Here is an 18,539-nt window from a genome sequence, read left to right as displayed (position 1 = left end):
GATGATGAGTGAACTTTCATTTTTGGGTGAACTATCCCTTTAACTGCAGTTGCACCATTTGATTTCCTTGTCACGTCCACGGCTCGTTTCTCGGCTGCATTTCCATCAGTGGATGTTTGATTCCTCCACCTGCTTTTCAGACCATGACTCAAACACACTCCCCTCGTGTATTTTATCCACGTGTGTAGGATCCGCTCGGCTCTGCTGCCCCCTGGCGGAGCTGCGCGGGCAGGACGTCCCCCCCCCGGCCGGATGTTGACAGTAGCTCGCGCAGCTCAGACAGGAACAGCTGGAAAAGAACAACAAAGGCACCGACGACGACACAAACTGCAGATGTTCGTGTAACACGCGCCTCGTTCGCCCGTGACACCTTCGCTGCCGGAGACACTTCGAGCCGCCGACTCCGACCCGACAGGTGAGAAGCGTCCGCGGCTGGGAGCGCGTTGTTTTTACCCCCTCGCTCCTAGCTTGTTTTCATTAGCACTGCTAGCTCGGAGGCTAACTCAACGTTAGCTTCGTGTCGTTGGTTAACTGAAGAGCTAACTGCGCTAAACCGCGACGAGAACCAGCCCATGTCCTCCATCTCCTTTCCCATTAGAACCAGTCCACGACCAGTTTGGACCAGGAGGTGGTTCAGCCTCCCTGTGAGTCGTGTTATTCGAGTATTCGTCATGGGCAGCTTTTATTTTCAGAGCTGCCATGTTCAGTCAACACGACTCCGGACACAACACAGTCCAGGGGACATGAAGTTCTGGTGGAAGTCAGAGCTGCTGTAGCAACAACAACACGTCGAGATGATAATGATAATAAAATGATAATCATGTCAGCTCAAGTTTTTGTTTTATTTAAGTTAAAGGCTTTAAAGTTATATTCCTGTAGAAAAAAAGAATCTGTTAAATATGACAACAGCTGATTTACTTCAGTTGACTGGTGGCAAACACTTCAAAAATGATTCTGATGTCATTCAATCAATCAGTTAGACTTTGTGTGTTTTTGTCTTTTCAATCCATTTAATTTCTTTCAAACAACGTAACACAGTGTGCTTTACAGAATACAATACCCCCCCCCCCCCCATCCACACAGAGCAAAACAATATGAACAGGAACTGGGCCATCGCTGTCATAACTGTCTTAAATTTGAAATAAGAAAACACCAAAGGGAGGTAAAAAGAAATAAATGATAATGATAAAGATTAAATAAATTCTATGAGGATTAAATAAAACTATAAGTTGTAATATATTGATGTGAAAATAAATACGTAAGTAAATTATTGAATAATAAATTAAATAGCATAAAGGGAGGATCTGTAAAACAGTCTAAGATGTATAAATGAATAGATAAACTAAATTCAATGAATAAAAAGAGTTAAAAATCCTGCATCACGGGATGTGTGTGTTTATATGGTGACGTGCCTGTCTATCATAATGATGTCTTTGAAATATATCCATTTATGTGTAACTTCTCGTTTTTAGTTCACTTTCCAACAAAACAATGTTTGTCCTTCTGTTTCCCCCCCCCCACATTAGTTCAGTCATTTTCCAGAGATCTGACAATGGGGCGTATCTTCTTGGACCACATTGGCGGAACACGCCTCTTCTCCTGCGCCAACTGCGACACCATCCTGACTAATCGCTCTGAGCTCATCTCGACGCGTTTCACAGGAGCCACAGGCCGAGCGTTCCTCTTCAATAAGGTACAGTGAAAAGCCATGAAGAGAGATGGATCAAACACCCAGGATACAAACATTCAGTATCTCATTCCTCACTTGAAAACCCATGCGTGTGCTTGTGTCTCAAACCCTGCAGGTGGTGAACCTGCAGTACAGCGAGGTCCAGGACAGGGTGATGCTCACCGGCCGGCACATGGTGAGGGACGTCAGCTGCAAGAACTGCAACAGCAAGCTGGGCTGGATCTACGAGTTTGCGACCGAGGACAGTCAGCGGTACAAGGAGGGACGCGTCATCCTGGAGAGGGCGCTGGTTCGGGAGAGCGAGGGCTTCGAGGAGCACGTCCCCTCCGACAACTCATGAGCCCCTGAAGTTGAAACCAACTTGAAGGCTCACTCCTGTGCACTCCTGTCCCTCTCCTCTACCCCTTTGCCCCTGTGCTGCATGGCGCCACCTGCAGACTTCGTGCTCAGTGAAGTGATGGCTGACCACTCCCCCTCACCCTCAATCCCCCCCCCCTGTCTCTGGCCCATGACCTTAGACCTCTGCTGATTAGATCTTCGCTGGATCTATTCTTGCTCAATAAGCTTCTCCCAACAAATACTCCCTGATTGATGTGTCGCAGGGTACACCCCCCATCCCCACCCCTCCAGAACAGCAGGGGACACTGTTGTAACTTCACTTGTTAAGTGTTCATGTACGGTCACACAGTCTCATCATCGCTGCACACGGCATGCTCCACACTTTTTTGGGTATAATAGTTGAAAACATGCACGATAATAGACATCATCAGTCACTGGTTGTTTGGTTTACTTAGATAACCTGGAGGCGTTAGAGACGAGTGTGTTCATCGTTCTCACACTCGGGGCAAAGCAACCAGCCCAGTTCTACACTGCAATGTTAACCGAACCACATTTCTTTATTGGGGCTTGTCCTTCTGTGTCGTGAACCTGGTCTCTCTCTGTATCCGTCATTGGTGAGCCCCAAACACAGTCAAGAGAGTTAGTTGCCATTTCTGTGACCTATTTTATTAGCCTTTATTGTACCGAATGTAAAAGTGTTTCAAATTTCTGTTCTCATCCAAATGATACAGCACAGATTGATGTCATGTGTAAGTATTCATTGTAGTGTTTGATGATGATGATGATGGGCAGGTTTCGTGTGATGTACCATTGTTTTGATTGACATGACATTTTTGGGGATGAACACAAAGTGGCTTTAAAATGTCCCTATTCTTCCCAGTTCATGGTGTGGAAGTGAGCCCCTGTGCACAGTACAAAAATCGTAGTGTTGATCCTGTACAGAGTTCAACCAATCAGCGTCTGTTACTATGGATTCTGTGCCTGTGTGTCTTCAGCGTGTCGAGCGGTGACGAGCCAACGGGGCCTCAGGAGTAACACAATAGAGGTTTAACAAAGAGCCCATTCTCTATCACAACACAGTTTTTGAAACGACAACAAACCAAAAACATCCTTTATAATCCTGATATTAGGGCACATTGCACATTACATTACAGTGCAGAGCTTTAATGGACTAACAAGTCTTTCAAATCTGCCCTGTGTCCCTGCCCCGATTTTATACCATCGTTGCCCTGTGAAGATTTCAAAATGTCACACTGTTAGAAAAAAAAGAAATCTCAGTTTTCCTGACATTTGAGGTTATTTTTGGAAGCGGGTTCGCAGCGCTGCATCGTGGCCCTGGTGTAACATTGTGCCGTTTCAGATGTGGTGAAAGCCCACAGGCGTTACCGGAATGGAACAGCCTTCACAAGTGATGCTGTTAATGCTTCTCCTCGCCTTTGCAAGGTCATGTGAGAGGGTGCACGTGTCATTTCTACACTAAAACACAGAGAGGAAGCTGACACCATCCATATCAGCAAGTCAGTGCAGTGTTCAGTCAACGGCCATGACAGAATATAGTTACCACTTATTGTTCACTTTTAGCGATTGATTTTATTCGATTTACTCTGTTATTATTTTATTGTCTGATGCATTTATCTTAGTGTATTTTTTTCCTGATTGGAGGTTGAAAGGAAGTTGTTTTCTTGTATGGCTACAGAAGGATTTTCTCTGGTGTGATTTCTAAATAAAGATGCAGTCTTGCTGGGTTCAATTCATCATGGTTGTGCTTGTTTTGTAGCTTTCTACACACTTTAACGATAATTATTATACATTTTCAAATGATATACGTTGTCCTACAAGAAATTTGTTCTCAAGGTAAATCAGATTTATAAACTTCGTGTTTGGCCTGTGGGTGGCAGCAGAATACTGAAGAACAGGATGATCTCTGGACGTTTTCCCATGGAGGCATGATGCTGAGTCCCTCGCCTGCCTCTGACGTTAGCTCGCCTCGCGTGGTTCGTGGAGCTTCACTGCAGGATTGAAATAGAAGGATGTTACTCACTGGGACGGAGAAAATGAATGAAATCTGATGGATTATTTAAAGTCAAATAAATGCCCTATTAAGGCAAGAAAACAGAATGAGCAGTGAGGGAGAAAATGTGAAACATTTGTGACCAGTAACACATCACATCCAGACTATAATCCTGTTTAATCCCACCTACTCTGCACTCACTGTGAATCACCCACCATGCAGAGGTTTGACTGCATTTTGGTTTATAAATAGGCAATGACGTTTCAGCCCTAATCCACCCACTAATATTGCAGTGCTGCCACGGAGTTATTTATAGCCGTGATCCTGTTGGAAGGCCTCTTTGTTGGTGTGTCTGTGTCACAACGGTGAGATCAACAACAGGTCTGCTTCTCTGCAGTCACTCCTGCAGGCGCCCTGCACCGAGCACGCAGCACTAAACTTAGCTCGCACAAATATGAATTAAGGTCATTGAACAAAATAAACTGTCCCGGGTTATTTTAGTAACCAACAGCAGTTGCTTTCCTTTTCCTTTTTTTCTCCTTTGCCAGGGATCTAAAGGATTAATGGATTGAGGAGACTGATGTTTTTATGAGCATATCCAGTGCCATTTAAATGCCGGACATGACTAGAGGCAAAAAGGAGGCTCCATCTCCAGAGAACTGACTGTCCTGCTTCATAATTCATAGTAGTCTCGGACTTCGTCCCTGCATAACCTCAGGGTTGTCTGACGTCTTTATTGAAAAAAGCCATATGGTCAGATAAGGATAATGACACCGTCCTGTTGATCCTATTAGTCTGCATGCAATTGGAAAGACATGGCACCAATCTGGATGTGGCAGTCTTTTGTGTGTGTGCTTACAAGGAGACCTATTTTTCCACTACCCTTCAGAGACATCCAGTCCTCTCGGGACATTCAGATTCTCTCAAGACGCAAACCTCCGGCTCTGATATCCAACTAGTCTATTACTAAGCTCTGTCTTTTGGAAACAAATCAAACAGCAGGAGTACAACATGAACTAGTGAAATGATGGCGTCTGTGTCTTCCTTCCACCCACTATAGAACCCATCAGAGCAGATTTAAAGTGTGTTCAGATACAGAGGATTATTTTTGATTGAAGAGACCAAAAAAAATCACTGGGAGCATAATTGCGCCCTTAATTGGCCCGTGATTCATCACCATCCCCAGTTATTTTAGTTCACCCTCACCTTTTTGTCTTTCTCCGATTCCACGTGATATCACCATCACACCCCCACTCTCTATCCCTCCAGGAGAGGAGCGATATATAGAATGTAGAAATAAACTTCTCTCATTCCCCTCCACTCTCTCTTCACACACACACAGAGCAGTGACATCATTCTGTCAGCAGGAGAAAATAGCATGCTTTCCATTGACATCACTCCACATCCCGTTGCTAGGAGACAGGGGAGTCAACATTAGTTACTATGGCGACTGCTCTTCACCTTCAAAGCTCCTGACCTTCTTCGTCGTCCGTGGCGGACAAGAACATATTTGTATGTGTGCACGCAAAACAGGCAATGAAGACTATACTCCCTGGTGTTGTGTAACATGAGCGTTCAAGGTCTCGACTCAGCCGCTGCAGCGTAGGGGTTGATACAGTAGATTAAAGCAGTGACGAGAGAATGCGTGAGATGACGGGGCAGCAGCTGAGACATATTGTCAAACTTTCTTCATAAAGTCGTGACAACACACTATAACGTGTCTAACAGGGGCCGGGGACCCCTAAAGGTCCTTGAGGGGGTTCCGGGAGGGTTCCAGGCAGAAAGGGAATCATTTATCTTCACTATAATTTCAATCATAAGTAACACACTGAGATAATGTATATGACTATTTTGTTTTTTGGAGTTTGCTACACTTCCTGTAATAAAACAAAATGTTTGAGAAACAAGGGTCGATAACATTTAAACTGATGATACCATCAACCTAATGACAGTGATATGAGCTATTACATAATTTACCCAAAAGATCAGGTGAGTTGTCAGGCGGTAGTCGTCATTTGCAAAAAACTTGAAATAACAACGTCTGGAAATCCAACTGAATTGATACAGTTTATTTATTCAGAGATATATATATATATATATATATATATATATATCTTCCTTTCAGAGACGGACTGACAACAGTGTCCACTGTGTGTACCTGAGGACAGTGACTTTAATGAGGTCCAGCATCAGCAAGTGATTGTAAAATGAGCGACACAAGACAGCACAGGTGAACAGATAAATCCCTTTCTAGCTGAGCGTGTGTTGAGGATATATGGACAGAGAACAGTGTTTGGTAAACTACAACATGCTGCTGATAAGTGTTTACAGCTGATCACAGTGAATGAAACCAGCCCCTTCACATGAACTACAGGAGCTTCAGATTCACATAAAAAAAGGAAAACGCTTCAGACACCTTCTATATAGTGCGGTCGATCATGAAAGACGATTATATAACAAACTAGGGTTGAAATCGCGAGCTAGATCACACACTGCACAGTGGCGGTGAAACTGCTAAAGGTCGTCAGAGACGCGGAAGTTCCCCGACCCCGAGAATTAACGTGGTTTGAGACGGTATCGAGCTCAGTGGTAGCAGGAGTCAGTGGCTAAAAGTGTGGTTGAAGCACCGCTCCAATCTTGTTTCAATTTCTGTCCTTTTTTGGCACAATTGGGAGACGCTTTCTCAGCTGTCACTCGCTAATTGAGTTTAGCAGGCGCATCAATGCCAGTCCTCTAGAGAGTGACAAAGGCAGAGGTGGGCATTACAGGGCTTTTTTGGATTAGGATGAGTTGAGGGCCAGTTTTCCACTCCAAGTCTGGTCCTCTGTGCCACCCTGCACATCGAAGGGTAATGTTGTCCCAACAGGGCATTCTTCCACCCCAGCACCACCCACATCCTGCCTCTGCACGGCATCCCTTCATTCCTAGAAAGGGCACAAAGCTCATCTGCTTCTACGCTTATCCAGACGTAACATCTCAGTCAGATGTTTGATCTTGATGAGTCGCTGATTACAAGCGTGGACTCAGTGGAGCTGCAGACGAGCTCGTCAGTGGTGAGTGAAGCTACACTCTCTCCTACTACATTCTGTTTGGTACTGTTTTACATTGCGTCCGCTTCTCTCACCTTTGGCTTTTATGCGCAAAAGCTACTTGAGCAAACAAGCAGAATTATATATAAGTTTCAACATATTTTTTTAAAGTGATAAACAACATCACACAAGTTTTCTTATGACTACGTGGGAAATTCCATTCCCCAATTTGTATAAAAGGGCAGTTATACCCAGTAAAGGTAAACAGTGGTACATATATACCTGTATACACCTTGATAATTCTCTAGGAATTGTACCCGTCCTATGATGGATTCATTTAATTAGTCTCATCATACTCCCACTAACTACAGTGCTTATTTGAAAATTGGTTAATCAAGTCATCACATGTACATTTTAACTGTACTATGGCTCTGTTCCATATCTTATGAAAAATACAAAATAAAACCAAGGGCAACACAGGAATAAAAAAAAAAGTTAACAGGACATGGCAATTGTATAAAAAAAAAATTACTAACAACAATATTCCATGACACATGTCAACACTGAGGTTCTTCGACAACAGATACACCAACAACAAAATAACAGATAAAATGCACAGACAGCAAGCGAATCCACTGTGATTATACAGGAAGAGAATTACAGGGCAGTTGACACCATGTATGATGGAATTCTTGAACCCAACACAAATTTACATAACATTCCTCTTTTTTTTCCTTCAACAGAAAGATGAGATCTTTCCACTGAAGCCATGCAAACTGCAGGTGAGCACATACTACTCCCTTTCTAAGGCATGGAGTTCTGACTCCCTCTAAGGGATCCTCTAGCCCTCTGGACTGAACACACCGAGACAATGGAGTCCTCAGCGTCCTCGCCAAGCACATGCCACTGACCAGTCAATCCAGTCTTTCATCTTCACTGCATCTTCCCAGCCATCTCCTTTTTCTTGTCACCCACATCAGCAGCCATGGACTTCCAGTATCGGTGGCAGGACAACTCAAGCAGCTCCAGCCCTCCAATCAGCTTCTGCTGGGCCATGTACACTCCAACCATGACCACGAAATAGAGCCTGAATGGAGCCCACAGCCACAGGCCGGTGAAGCACAGAGCGATGAAGCTGGTCCAGTACAGCAGCGAGGCGGCTTTGATCAGAGCCACGCGCAGCTCCGTCTTACAGGGTGGCACACGTGCGACACCTTCTCTGTCGAAGGCCCGGGGCTGGCTTGAGTAGAAGTCGCGGAGACGGACCTCCTTCTCAGCCCAGCGGTCTCGACACCAAGACTCTAGGTCTGATGAGCCGGGCAGGGAAGACACTGGGTAGCGGCGGACGTGGAAGTGGATCTCGCGGGGGAAAAGCCCCAGGATCAGGTGGCGCTCTGTCTGGGGGATGTTCTTAGGATAGGCCACTGTGATGTCATGAACGGCATCCAGATTGTCTCCTAAGAAAAAGGACACAATTTCTTAAGTTTAGTTAAATAAAAGAACAGCAGAACTTGATTTTGACTCCAAGACTTCCCACTTTAAACAGTCCCCACTTAATGTGAACTGTGTAGTTCCAGACAAAGACATGACACTACAAGGAGACTTCATATTATCCCTTTTCACATCCACACTGGTTATTCAACTGTGCTATTCAACTGAATGGAGAACTGAATGAAATATCAAGTGTACAGGACACATGCCAGCGCCTGCTCCTGTACACCTCAGGTCTATGATGGAAAAAATAGAGCTCAGAGGGGCAGACTGGACAAAGACGACATGTGCAGCATGTCAGTCAGCGGTGCAGAGAGCCCGAGAGGAGAATTCGCTAAGTCTGATGAAATCATAATGATTCACAGCACCTGCTTGGAGAGTTAGTGCCATGCTCAGCATCCAGGGTGGGTGGGGTTCGAGACGGCGAGACCAGAAGTGGTATTTAAGAACTCTGGACGACTGCCATAATTGGCTCATAGGGAAACATGAGAATCCCAGGGGTGCTGTAACGGCTGGCAGGAGGATGAATTATAGGTCTTAATCTTTGAATAACAGGTATGATCCCTCTTCTCAAAACAGCGTCAGTGGAATAACTAGTCATTATAGTAACATGTCAATTTCCCCTGGTTATGCTGATGACGCGTTTCCATAATTATGACAGGCTTTGTGCCCTACTTATTCTTTTTGCAACCAAATCATTCCATTCATCAAAAATAAATAACACAGCACTGGTCTGTCGACAACACTGTTTGTTGCATCACCATCCACAACATTTTTTGCAGATTTTTAAGAGGACCATTGTCTTTACAGGATTTCAGAAAAGTGTTGATGTGGATCCCAGCTGACCTTTTCGCAGTCTGTCCACAATGAAGGTGAATCCAGTGGTTCGTGGATGCAGCACATACTCGAATTTTGGCAGGTTGTTCTGGGCAGCAAACACATCACTCTTTGCTCTTGTGTTTTCTGCAGGAGACAGACACAGTGATAAATCTCGAGAAGACACAATCACCAAGTCATACATTTTCACAAGTACATTGTGCTAAAAATGTTTTCTGTTCTCACTAGGATGCAATCAGTAATTGTATATTATACGATTTACATTACAGTTACAACCTAGTAAAACTATTTAACCCTTATACCTATATTAGGGGGTAAAAAATTCCAATACAGATATGTTAAATAAAAAGCAATTTGGCAATGATTCCTGAGATGTTGATATTAACACCTTGTGACTAAGAAATGTAACTGAGGCTTGATATTTTACAGTTTAACCATAAAGTTAATTATAAACTACTAAAAAGAAAACAAATATAACCAAACATACAGAACATGAATTAAGAAATGTTTGGGGTAAAATATTAACAAATGCACATTGAATACACATACATGCACATTCTATACAACAGCCTGACACTGTATAGAAGTTAGGAACTAAAACAAGAGTGATACAATCACAAAAATAAGCTGGAAAAACAACGGGATGTGACTTCATTTATGAAATACATCCTCCAGTGACAAATACTTACACATTTGTAAAAACCAGAGCGGTACATAAACACAGGAAAGATGTGTGTTTATTAACCAGACATTCCTCAGGAGCTAGTTGCGGGAACATGTAAACTATATCATGACTCATTAATCATATTATGTAACAAGCAGCTGCTTCAGACGCACAGAGGTAGTATGGAAAGACCCCTGCTGATCAGGCCTCTGTTCCCTCGAGGGGACGTACTGAACTTGTAACTCTTATGCAATCTTTCAATCAATTAAGTTTGTAGAGAGTCTTACGTACATCCAGAACCTGATCCTGAAGCTGGAGGCCTGCGTGTGCAAACTAACATGCTTTAGTTATGCAACATGCCAGAGTTACATGCTACTTTTTAAATTGTGTTTGTAAATCAGTTGATTATAATTCTGTTAATTCATTAGGACCAACTGTCACACAGTCACTGGCAAAGAGGATATTAGGTTAGATCCCACAAGAATGAATTGTGAAACACAGCGATAGCGTGAAACCTTTTATTATCCGAGACAGTTGTCATACCGTAAAGTCTCCTACAGTTGCAACCCTACTCAGAACATACTGTATACATAACACCACAATAAGCCCAGTGGTTTAAGAGACTTAACTGCAGACGCAAGCTCGTGCAACCACACGCGCAAGTACAAACGCAACATCAAAAGTGAAACAATCTTTTAAAGCCCTAAAGCTGCCAGCCAATTATGATGTAACAAAACTGGACCCCCTCATGACATCATGAGAGGTCATGACATCATGAAATGTAAAGAGAAGTTAAGCTTCCCCTAGAAAAGCTGCTCTAGACTCTGATTGGCTTAATTGTGATCCAAAGGGGCTTTGGACACCAAAGATCAGAGCATTCCTGCAGAAATGACTGTGTGGGGTGTGTGTCAGGGGATTTGACTACGTCTTATCACTTTGAAATTATGTTTGCGTAACAGTGTCAGGTGTCAGGCCACACTGAGCTCCATAAACTGGCTGGTGGACTACACATTCTGAGAATAACAACTGAATTGTGAGCAAAGTGTTGCAGGTATGGATGGAGCGATGCGTTTTTGACTTCTCACCAGTGAGGTCTGTGCCTTCTGGGAACAGCAGCAGCTGCAGTGGCTCTCTGATGTCACAGAAGTAGTCCAGCATGTTCTCCATGTGTTTCTTGTCCGCCTCCCAACGACGCTGAATAAAGACAAAGCAGGCCACCTGCATTGCCCAGCCTGGAAAATACACACAGTGCATTGTCTTTATATGTGTGACTGATTACTTCTCATATTCAAGTGACTGTGCAACACTTTTTCAAGAATTGTCCTTGAGATCTGGGACATTTGCATAATGCTCTATGATAACCTGCTGGTGGAAATGTTTGCAGGAAAGACTAGAAATACGAGCCTCCAGTTGGAAGATGCCACTCAGTGCGGTTTCAGTCAACATACATTTTTTTTTTCAGACTTGTGAGGTCACCGTGACTTTTGACTGCTGAAATCTAACTAATTCATCTTTGAATCTAACTGAACATTTTGAATTTGAAGAAATTCCCTCAAGTTGTTCACAACAATGGGACATACACAAGCACCAAACACTTGTCGCTGAAGCGGAGGCATAAAAATTGCTTATTTTCTTTGCTTATATTAAACTGTCTTGTGTTTTCATATCAACATACTGAGTTTACATGATACTGTTTGTCTTCTATATTTCCACATTTGAATTATTTCCCCTCCTCTTTAATGTAAACTACTTTGAAGAAATGCTGTATGAAGAAAAGATTATATTTTAGTATGCAAAGTTGTGCAAGTTTGTATAAGCACGATGACAACTGTATACGCACCAAAGCCAGGCACAGCCTTGAGGACAGCCTTGAGGCAGATCTTCTCCATGCGGAGGTAGCTGTATCTGAGCAGACAACACCAGAGGAACATCCAGTCCAGACGTGTACGGTGGTTCATGATGATCACGCTGCGCTCCCCCGGAATGAAGCCATCCCCTGTTATCACCACCTTCACCCCAAATACCAGCTCCAGCAAGGCCTATAAAGCGCAGAGTAGTGGGGATGGACGGAGGATAAAAGATAGTAGTGCGAAGGGGGAAGAATGGAAAGAAGAGAGGGTAAGAGATAGAGAAGAAAGGGAATTTAAAAAAGGATGAAGAGGGAGAGAGGAGAGACTGGGAAGAGGAATGGTGGCAAGATGAATTTAAGAGAGAAAAGAGTCACATGAAAATGAATAAATAATGCTATTCATTTTTGTAGCCACTGTAAACAAGATTTGCATATATTTTCTCAAGGGCAGTCTGAATAAATGAAGTGTACTTCTGACAAAAATAAACAGGGAAGGATAAATAAAGCTGGAGATGACGCATCTTATCGTGACTGTGTCAATTAGGTTACTTCAGACCATCTGGCACACACAGAATTAGGCTCAGTAAAGGCCAGGGTACACACCACAGGCAGGGTGAGCCAGGTAGCGACGATGCGATCGGTGATCCAGCGGTACCAAGCAGGAGACAGCAGCATGAGGGGCAAAAATGGGCCCAGCATGAATACACTTCCAAAGAAACTACCCAAAAACAGGGTCACCATAAAGTAGAGGCCCCGCACCGACACAGCCATCTGTGGAGAGATGAATGAGACGAGGTTAGTTGGAATATATATACGTCACAGCTAAGCAAAATGTGAGCTGAGGATGGGGATACAAAAAAAATGTTAATGGAATGTATTCCTGTCTTGCTACTATGGAAAGGAGCTGAAGTGGAGCTCATCAATACTGAAGCCTGCTGTTCTGTTGTTCTTCCGACATATTTTCCCACAAACAGTGGAAAATCCAGGGCAGACATTCCACGCCAGGAATGTAAATAGGAGAATCTTTCTGACTGTGGTTAACAAATCGAGGGTGCGTGGTCACTAAATCAAGTGTGGCTGTGGCTTTGGAATGATTAACTCAACGTTGAGCTCAACCTTTGAGCCACGTTTTCTGACATAAATCTACAACAGCCACTCTCGGGTTGTATGCTGCCACCAACCAGTATTTTCAGTCTATATGCATTTTTTTCCAGGAATTGTTATCAGTCCAAGTAACAACCGGCCCCTTAGTGCAGACTTCAAGTTCAAAATGTCAAAAACATGTTTTGTGAGGCCATCATGATATTGACCTTTAACCACCAAAGTCTACAGTTCATCTTAGAGTCCAAGTGTGTGTTTGTACCAAATCTGAAGAACTCCCCTAGTTATGATATTCACAAGATCATAAATGTGTAATGTCAGAATGACCTTTGACCATTAAATTAGAATCAGTTCCACCACGAGTCCAAGTGACCAATTTTGAAAGGATTCCCTGGAGGTGTTCCTGACAAGTTGCGTTCACAAGATCAAAAACGTGTTATGAGAGGTCATAGCGACCTTCGACCAAGAAAATCGAATGAGTTCATTTGTGAGCCCAACTGAATGTTCGTACAGAATTTGTAGAAATTCCCTCAAGGCATTCTTCTCAACACGTCATGTTCACAAGAATGGGACGGACAGACAACCCGAGAAAACAATGCCTCTGTCTTCGGTGCTGTGGCATCAATAGGGTAATAAAATCCAACTATAACCAACAAAATCTTGTCAACAACTTTTTAATGTAACAGGAATTTTCAACAAATGCTGCCAGGTCATTGTTTTAGTGACACAACCATAGATAGTTATCCTGGAGTCATTATAAGCCCATACACCAGTAGTGTCTTTGACACTAATGTACGCACGACAAGGTCATTTTGAAAACAGCTGATGTAACCTATTTAAAATGAAACTACACACACAACTGTATAGACATCAGTAACCTGGATGAATGTAAAAAGGGTAGACTGAATGCTAGTTAAGCTTTTTTGTAACAGTAACTGCCACAGAAACACCTCATGGTCATTAGATCCCTGAGGGAAGAGAAAACCAAGTAACAGGACCTTCAATTGTCTATGACCTAACAAATAAGTTTATAGGGGCTCATAGGGACATACCAATGGGGGATCAGTTGTCATTTCAATGACATCAGTGGTGACCTCTTCAGCATTCAATGGTAATATTAAATGTGGATTATATCCGTCTTGAAAATCCCTACATAACTGTGGTACACCCAACTGAGGTATTTTAACTTTATTTTTCCTGGTAAGGCAGGACAGGCTTGACTCTCAATGTCCTGTTCATCTTGTTGCACCTGCTTTGGCTGTACTTTATTAGTACATGAACTTTGGTGACCTCACGTAGTACATAGTATGGGATACATGTTCAGAAACATATAAAAAATCCAATGTTTTTATAAACAAAGACAAACACCAAATTTCACAAAACTTAAGCTTGGAACTACAACCGGATCAGTACTTGCAGGCGTAAGGTGAAGGTTTGCAAGGAGAATTACAGCGAGTCATGATCTGATTAGCTCCCGGCCTTGCTGACGTATGGTAGTCTGAGCTATGTCATCCAACAGGTGTTCTCTTATTTAATGTTAACAGTGATTCACACCTTTTCACCTCAATTACTATTATGATTGCACAAGCATTTGTTTCAGACTACTTGACCCCAACACTCCCATCGTCTTGCTCACGTCGACAACTTCTGTGGCACCGTGACGCAGCAAGTCTCACCAAAGTGGCTGAAGGTGCATTTAAAAAAAATGCAAGTCTGTTTGCGTGCATGTTTATGCTGGCAATGAGGGTTTAAGGGTTACTGGCTTTAACAACGGAAAATGTGAGGCATGAGACAGGTGAGGAAACAAGGCTTGCTCAGCACAGTTGCCACAATTAGACTATGTCCCCACGCACACAAAAGACACACCCTTGGGTGGCTGCTGGAACATTCAGAGTCAGTTAACACACGCAGCACAGAGGCATAACACTCATGGAGTAGGAGATGTGAGAATTGAATGGAATTATGAACATTAAAGTGTTAAATAAACATGTTTTTGTTCCGCTTGGCATGGGCACCAGGGACCGAACACTATTTACGTAAGGCATCCAAGGAAACGCTTTTGTTTTCATACTCCAAAGCTAGCACACGTTGTGAGTTTGATTTATTCCCATCCATCTGGGTTGGTTTAACATTTTCGCCTATGTAATTATCCTGAAAGCACTGCCGAAACACACCAGCAGAGGCAACACACAGCATACTCCCCATAGTCCAAGTCTGAATTCTCTGGCAATCATTTTACATTCCTCACTTTAAGCCAAGAAGAGCAGACATCCCAGTAGAGCATAGCAGAGTGAAGAGGTCAAGCATGTCTAGGCTAAACAATGTGCTTAGGTAGTGTGTGTGTGTGTGTGTGTGTGTGTGTGTGTGTGTGTGTGTGTGTGTGTGTAAGAGGATGAAAGAGAGGAAGGATGATGAAATAGATAATTAAACTGCAAACAGATTTAAGTGCAGGTCTATTTATTGATCTAAAGGGCACTTGGAAGAATCCAAATGTCTCCCAACTCGCCATCACCCTACAACGTCTACATCGTCTACAACTCTTCTACATCCTCTACATCTCTTTTTTTCTTAACAAAAAATACATAAAATAAAAAACAATATATGAAAATGTGTATGTACAAATATTTGGCAATGTTTGCTTGGATGCCATTATCAAACTATTATGACAAAGAAATTTTAATTAGGCTTCAGTTACGTGAACTTGAATTCAGAAAATAAACTAATGCACATCTTTCTGCGGCATTTTTCGTGGAAATTTACTTCTGTATGAGCAGAAAATGACAAAAACCTGATAAACAGCAAAACATTTTGCAAATCTCAGGTTATTTAATTATGTATTATAACTCCTCACTGTGTTTGCACAACTCATTGGCATTATAGAACCTTTGTTATGTTACTATTAATGAAAATTATATTGTGATAATCACTCATATTGTTTTATTGCCTAGGCCTAGCTTATACCAATATGTAAGTGAAAGGCTAATATCAGTCAATGCTGTGATTCACAGGCAAACGCGGCTCCAGAGGATCACAGAGGACACTTGCTAAAAACATGGTGTAAAATAAATGACTTTGTTTTGAGTCGAATTTGATGTCGGGACTTACGGACACTTAGATGACACCACAGGAGCAGTATGAAGGCATTTTATGGTTTTGTTCTGTTGTTTTTTACGTTTTAAGAAGTGGTTGCCATTTAGATCAATTGTATTGGATTTGGCTGCAACGCTGTTTACCCTTGGAACTCCAAAAGTGTCTTGTGGACTCAAACACTTAACTAAACATAATACAGAAGGCTTAACAGGCTGAGATGATTATCACCTCCCAAAGGAGATTATGTTGTAGGGTGTGTTTGTTTGTATATTAGTGTAGTTAGCAGGATTATGCAAAAACTACTGCTACATTACCACAAAACTTTAAGGATGCAGTAAGTGTCAGGGAGGAACCCATTCAGTTTTTATGTGGATCTGGATAACGAATTTTTTCATATCACTTTGCTTAACATTGAGAGATAAGGCTTTTCAACAGTTTGTTGATTTCTCTGGAAAATGACAAATGGATGGATTGCATATTTCCCCATTGTGGGACTAATAAATGATTATTTTATTTTATGTAGATGCAAAAAAAAGCTGGCATGTTTAGAAGACTTATATCTATGTGAGTGCAATTTGGTGCAGGTCCAAATAAAAAAAATGGGTCCAGTGGATTTAAATGGGGTTTCATAATGGGACTGTTGGGCTCTGGCAGGGATGTGCACTTTCTGCAAATTCATTTGATAAGAGAGGAAAATCTGGGTTTCAGGAGAAACGTTTTGTTGACACTGTCCTTTAGTGACCTTCAAGCAGCCCCTGGGGATAGATACACTGTGCAAACATACTGAACACAGGTAGGAAAAGTGTCAGAGTCTGACAATAATTCCAGTGTACACATAACTTTGCTCGTGTTTACGTCAACTTTTGTTGACCGAAGAATTACATATTGACTGATCTATAGATAAATAATGAGGTGCAGTGACTGGAGCCTCACAACCTGCCATCTCACCTAGTTCAACCACAGTAGTATTTTCTGTGGTCAAATCTGCCAGCATTAGGAAAAGCAGACTGGGTAAACCCACGTCTCCTAGATGAATAATCAAGAGCAGTTTTCCATTGAGCTAGGGTGGGGCAGCGAGAGAGCTTCGAGGGTTAGTTAAGGTTTAACACGAAGGAGACTACTTGCACAAACAGGAAGATGTGTACATAATAAAACTTCCTGTTAGCATTGTAGCCGGGTTAGTTATTGACATGGCCTTCAGATGCAAATGAGTGACAGCTTTAAACACTGAGCTGTGATGGGAGTGATCAAGACAAGCGTGCAGAGCAAATGTCACACAGTTTACATCATGCGAGCTTCTGCACCGTTAAAACGTGAATAACTGCGACTTTAAAACTTAGCACAACTCAGCCATAAGTTGCACTATTTGTATAAAATAACGTTAGTGTATAGAATTCGCTTGGGTGGGGGGGATTAGCCTGCATTGCTAACGGCTACCCGGGTAATCTCTGCCTGCAGCGCGCGTATTGTCAACAACAACCGGGGCTGACGAAAACAACAACAACGTTGATGCTAACAGAGCAAAACCCTAAAGGCAACATTTAAAACACAAAGCTAGCACATGTTAGCCGGGGGTAATCCTGCTCAGTTAGCAGTCGCGCTAACCACAGTGGAATATCCTCTACATACCGTTGAATGACAACACACCCACCTTTTCGGTTTTCCTCCAAATGCACAGTTTGCTTGAGGCGCGCGAGCTGCGTTAGCTCCTGTTAGCTCCTGTAAGCCGAACCGCTCGGTTGCGACATAGCAGCTCCGCCACCTAGCTAGTTAGCAGCTTGCTAACATGAGCTACGCTAACTAGCAGAGGCTTATTTAAAAAAATAAAATAACAACCGCGTTACTGGTCTTCAAGGCGAAAACTGTTGAATATTAGCGGAGACCGTCGCGGGCCCGCGGTGACTTCGCTTTCTTTATGTTTCTTTACTTTAATATCACTGCAGCTGAGGTGTAGCCGCCATGCTGCTCTGCTAACGCAACCTGTCACCTCCTATCGCACCTTACACCCAGGCGCAGACAGGGGGCGCTGTTTGTAGAAGCTGCAGTAATGGGGAAACCACAGAGGCAGAATGAGCAGCAGCAGCAGCATGTGCCCTCATTTTAAAGAATAAGTAGATTTCACACACTGATAGTGGCTGAGGTCGTTTTATTTTTAGCTGTAAGTATAGTATAGTATAGTTGGAGTCGAGGGGTGAAAAGGGAAAAAGGCAGATAACTCTACTCATGTTCCAATGTTGAAGTATTCACATCATTTTCTCATATAAAACTAAATTTGACTCTTTTTATTATCATTATTGCAGTTGAATTAATGCCTGAGCAACAATGCATCATATTATTTTCAATGTGATCATTTTCACATTCAATTATTTACATATGTTAGTCATTATCTGCCACTTCTTAAGCTGCTGGATGGATTTTAGGCAATTCTTCCCCTCAGA

At 42.7% G+C, this 18,539-nt stretch overlaps 2 protein-coding genes across 5 annotated transcripts; one reads left to right on the top strand and one right to left on the bottom strand.

Moving 5' to 3' along the window:
• Window positions 1-208: 208 nt before the first annotated feature.
• ypel5 (yippee-like 5) lies at window positions 209-3,779 on the top strand. The gene is made up of 3 exons (XM_034575372.1): window positions 209-415; window positions 1,527-1,693; window positions 1,806-3,779. Exons 2-3 carry the CDS (start codon window positions 1,553-1,555, stop codon window positions 2,028-2,030), a joined length of 366 nt encoding a protein of 121 aa, XP_034431263.1. The 5' UTR covers window positions 209-415; window positions 1,527-1,552; the 3' UTR covers window positions 2,031-3,779.
• A 2,303-nt stretch (window positions 3,780-6,082) lies between these two features.
• On the bottom strand, window positions 6,083-18,117 carry lclat1 (lysocardiolipin acyltransferase 1). 4 transcript variants are annotated; one of them, XR_004612605.1, is made up of 7 exons: window positions 17,753-18,112; window positions 12,514-12,681; window positions 11,902-12,100; window positions 11,147-11,293; window positions 9,407-9,523; window positions 6,589-8,526; window positions 6,083-6,532 (listed from the first exon to the last, which is right to left on the bottom strand). XR_004612605.1 is itself a non-coding variant. In XM_034575366.1 (6 exons), exons 2-6 carry the CDS (start codon window positions 12,679-12,681, stop codon window positions 8,003-8,005), a joined length of 1,155 nt encoding a protein of 384 aa, XP_034431257.1. In that variant the 5' UTR covers window positions 17,753-18,117; the 3' UTR covers window positions 6,083-8,002. The 4 variants fall into 4 exon arrangements, 3 of the variants coding, with proteins under 3 accessions (XP_034431257.1, XP_034431258.1, XP_034431260.1); XM_034575366.1 differs by having other exon boundaries at window positions 6,083-8,526; window positions 17,753-18,117; XM_034575367.1 differs by having other exon boundaries at window positions 6,083-8,526; window positions 17,938-18,113.
• Window positions 18,118-18,539: the final 422 nt, after the last annotated feature.

Source organism: Hippoglossus hippoglossus, chromosome 22, assembly GCF_009819705.1.
Source record: "Hippoglossus hippoglossus isolate fHipHip1 chromosome 22, fHipHip1.pri, whole genome shotgun sequence".
NCBI classification, from domain to species: Eukaryota; Metazoa; Chordata; class Actinopteri; order Pleuronectiformes; family Pleuronectidae; genus Hippoglossus; species Hippoglossus hippoglossus.
Note: the sequence above shows the minus strand (reverse complement) of the source record. Positions and strands in the feature narration are given on the sequence as shown.

What these genes read in the sequence shown, in the direction of transcription:
- ypel5 (XM_034575372.1), top strand. Translation starts at nt 1,553, where the DNA reads ATGGGGCGTATCTTCTTGGACCACATTGGCGGAACACGCCTCTTCTCC. An exon ending in GAGCGTTCCTCTTCAATAAG is followed by an intron (nt 1,694 to 1,805) that starts GTACAGTGAAAA and finishes CAAACCCTGCAG; the next exon opens with GTGGTGAACCTGCAGTACAG.
- lclat1 (XM_034575366.1), bottom strand. Translation starts at nt 12,681, where the DNA reads ATGGCTGTGTCGGTGCGGGGCCTCTACTTTATGGTGACCCTGTTTTTG. An exon ending in AGAAGGCACAGACCTCACTG is followed by an intron (nt 9,524 to 11,146) that starts GTGAGAAGTCAA and finishes TGTCTCCTGCAG; the next exon opens with AAAACACAAGAGCAAAGAGT. An exon ending in TGTGGACAGACTGCGAAAAG is followed by an intron (nt 8,527 to 9,406) that starts GTCAGCTGGGAT and finishes CCTTTTTCTTAG; the next exon opens with GAGACAATCTGGATGCCGTT.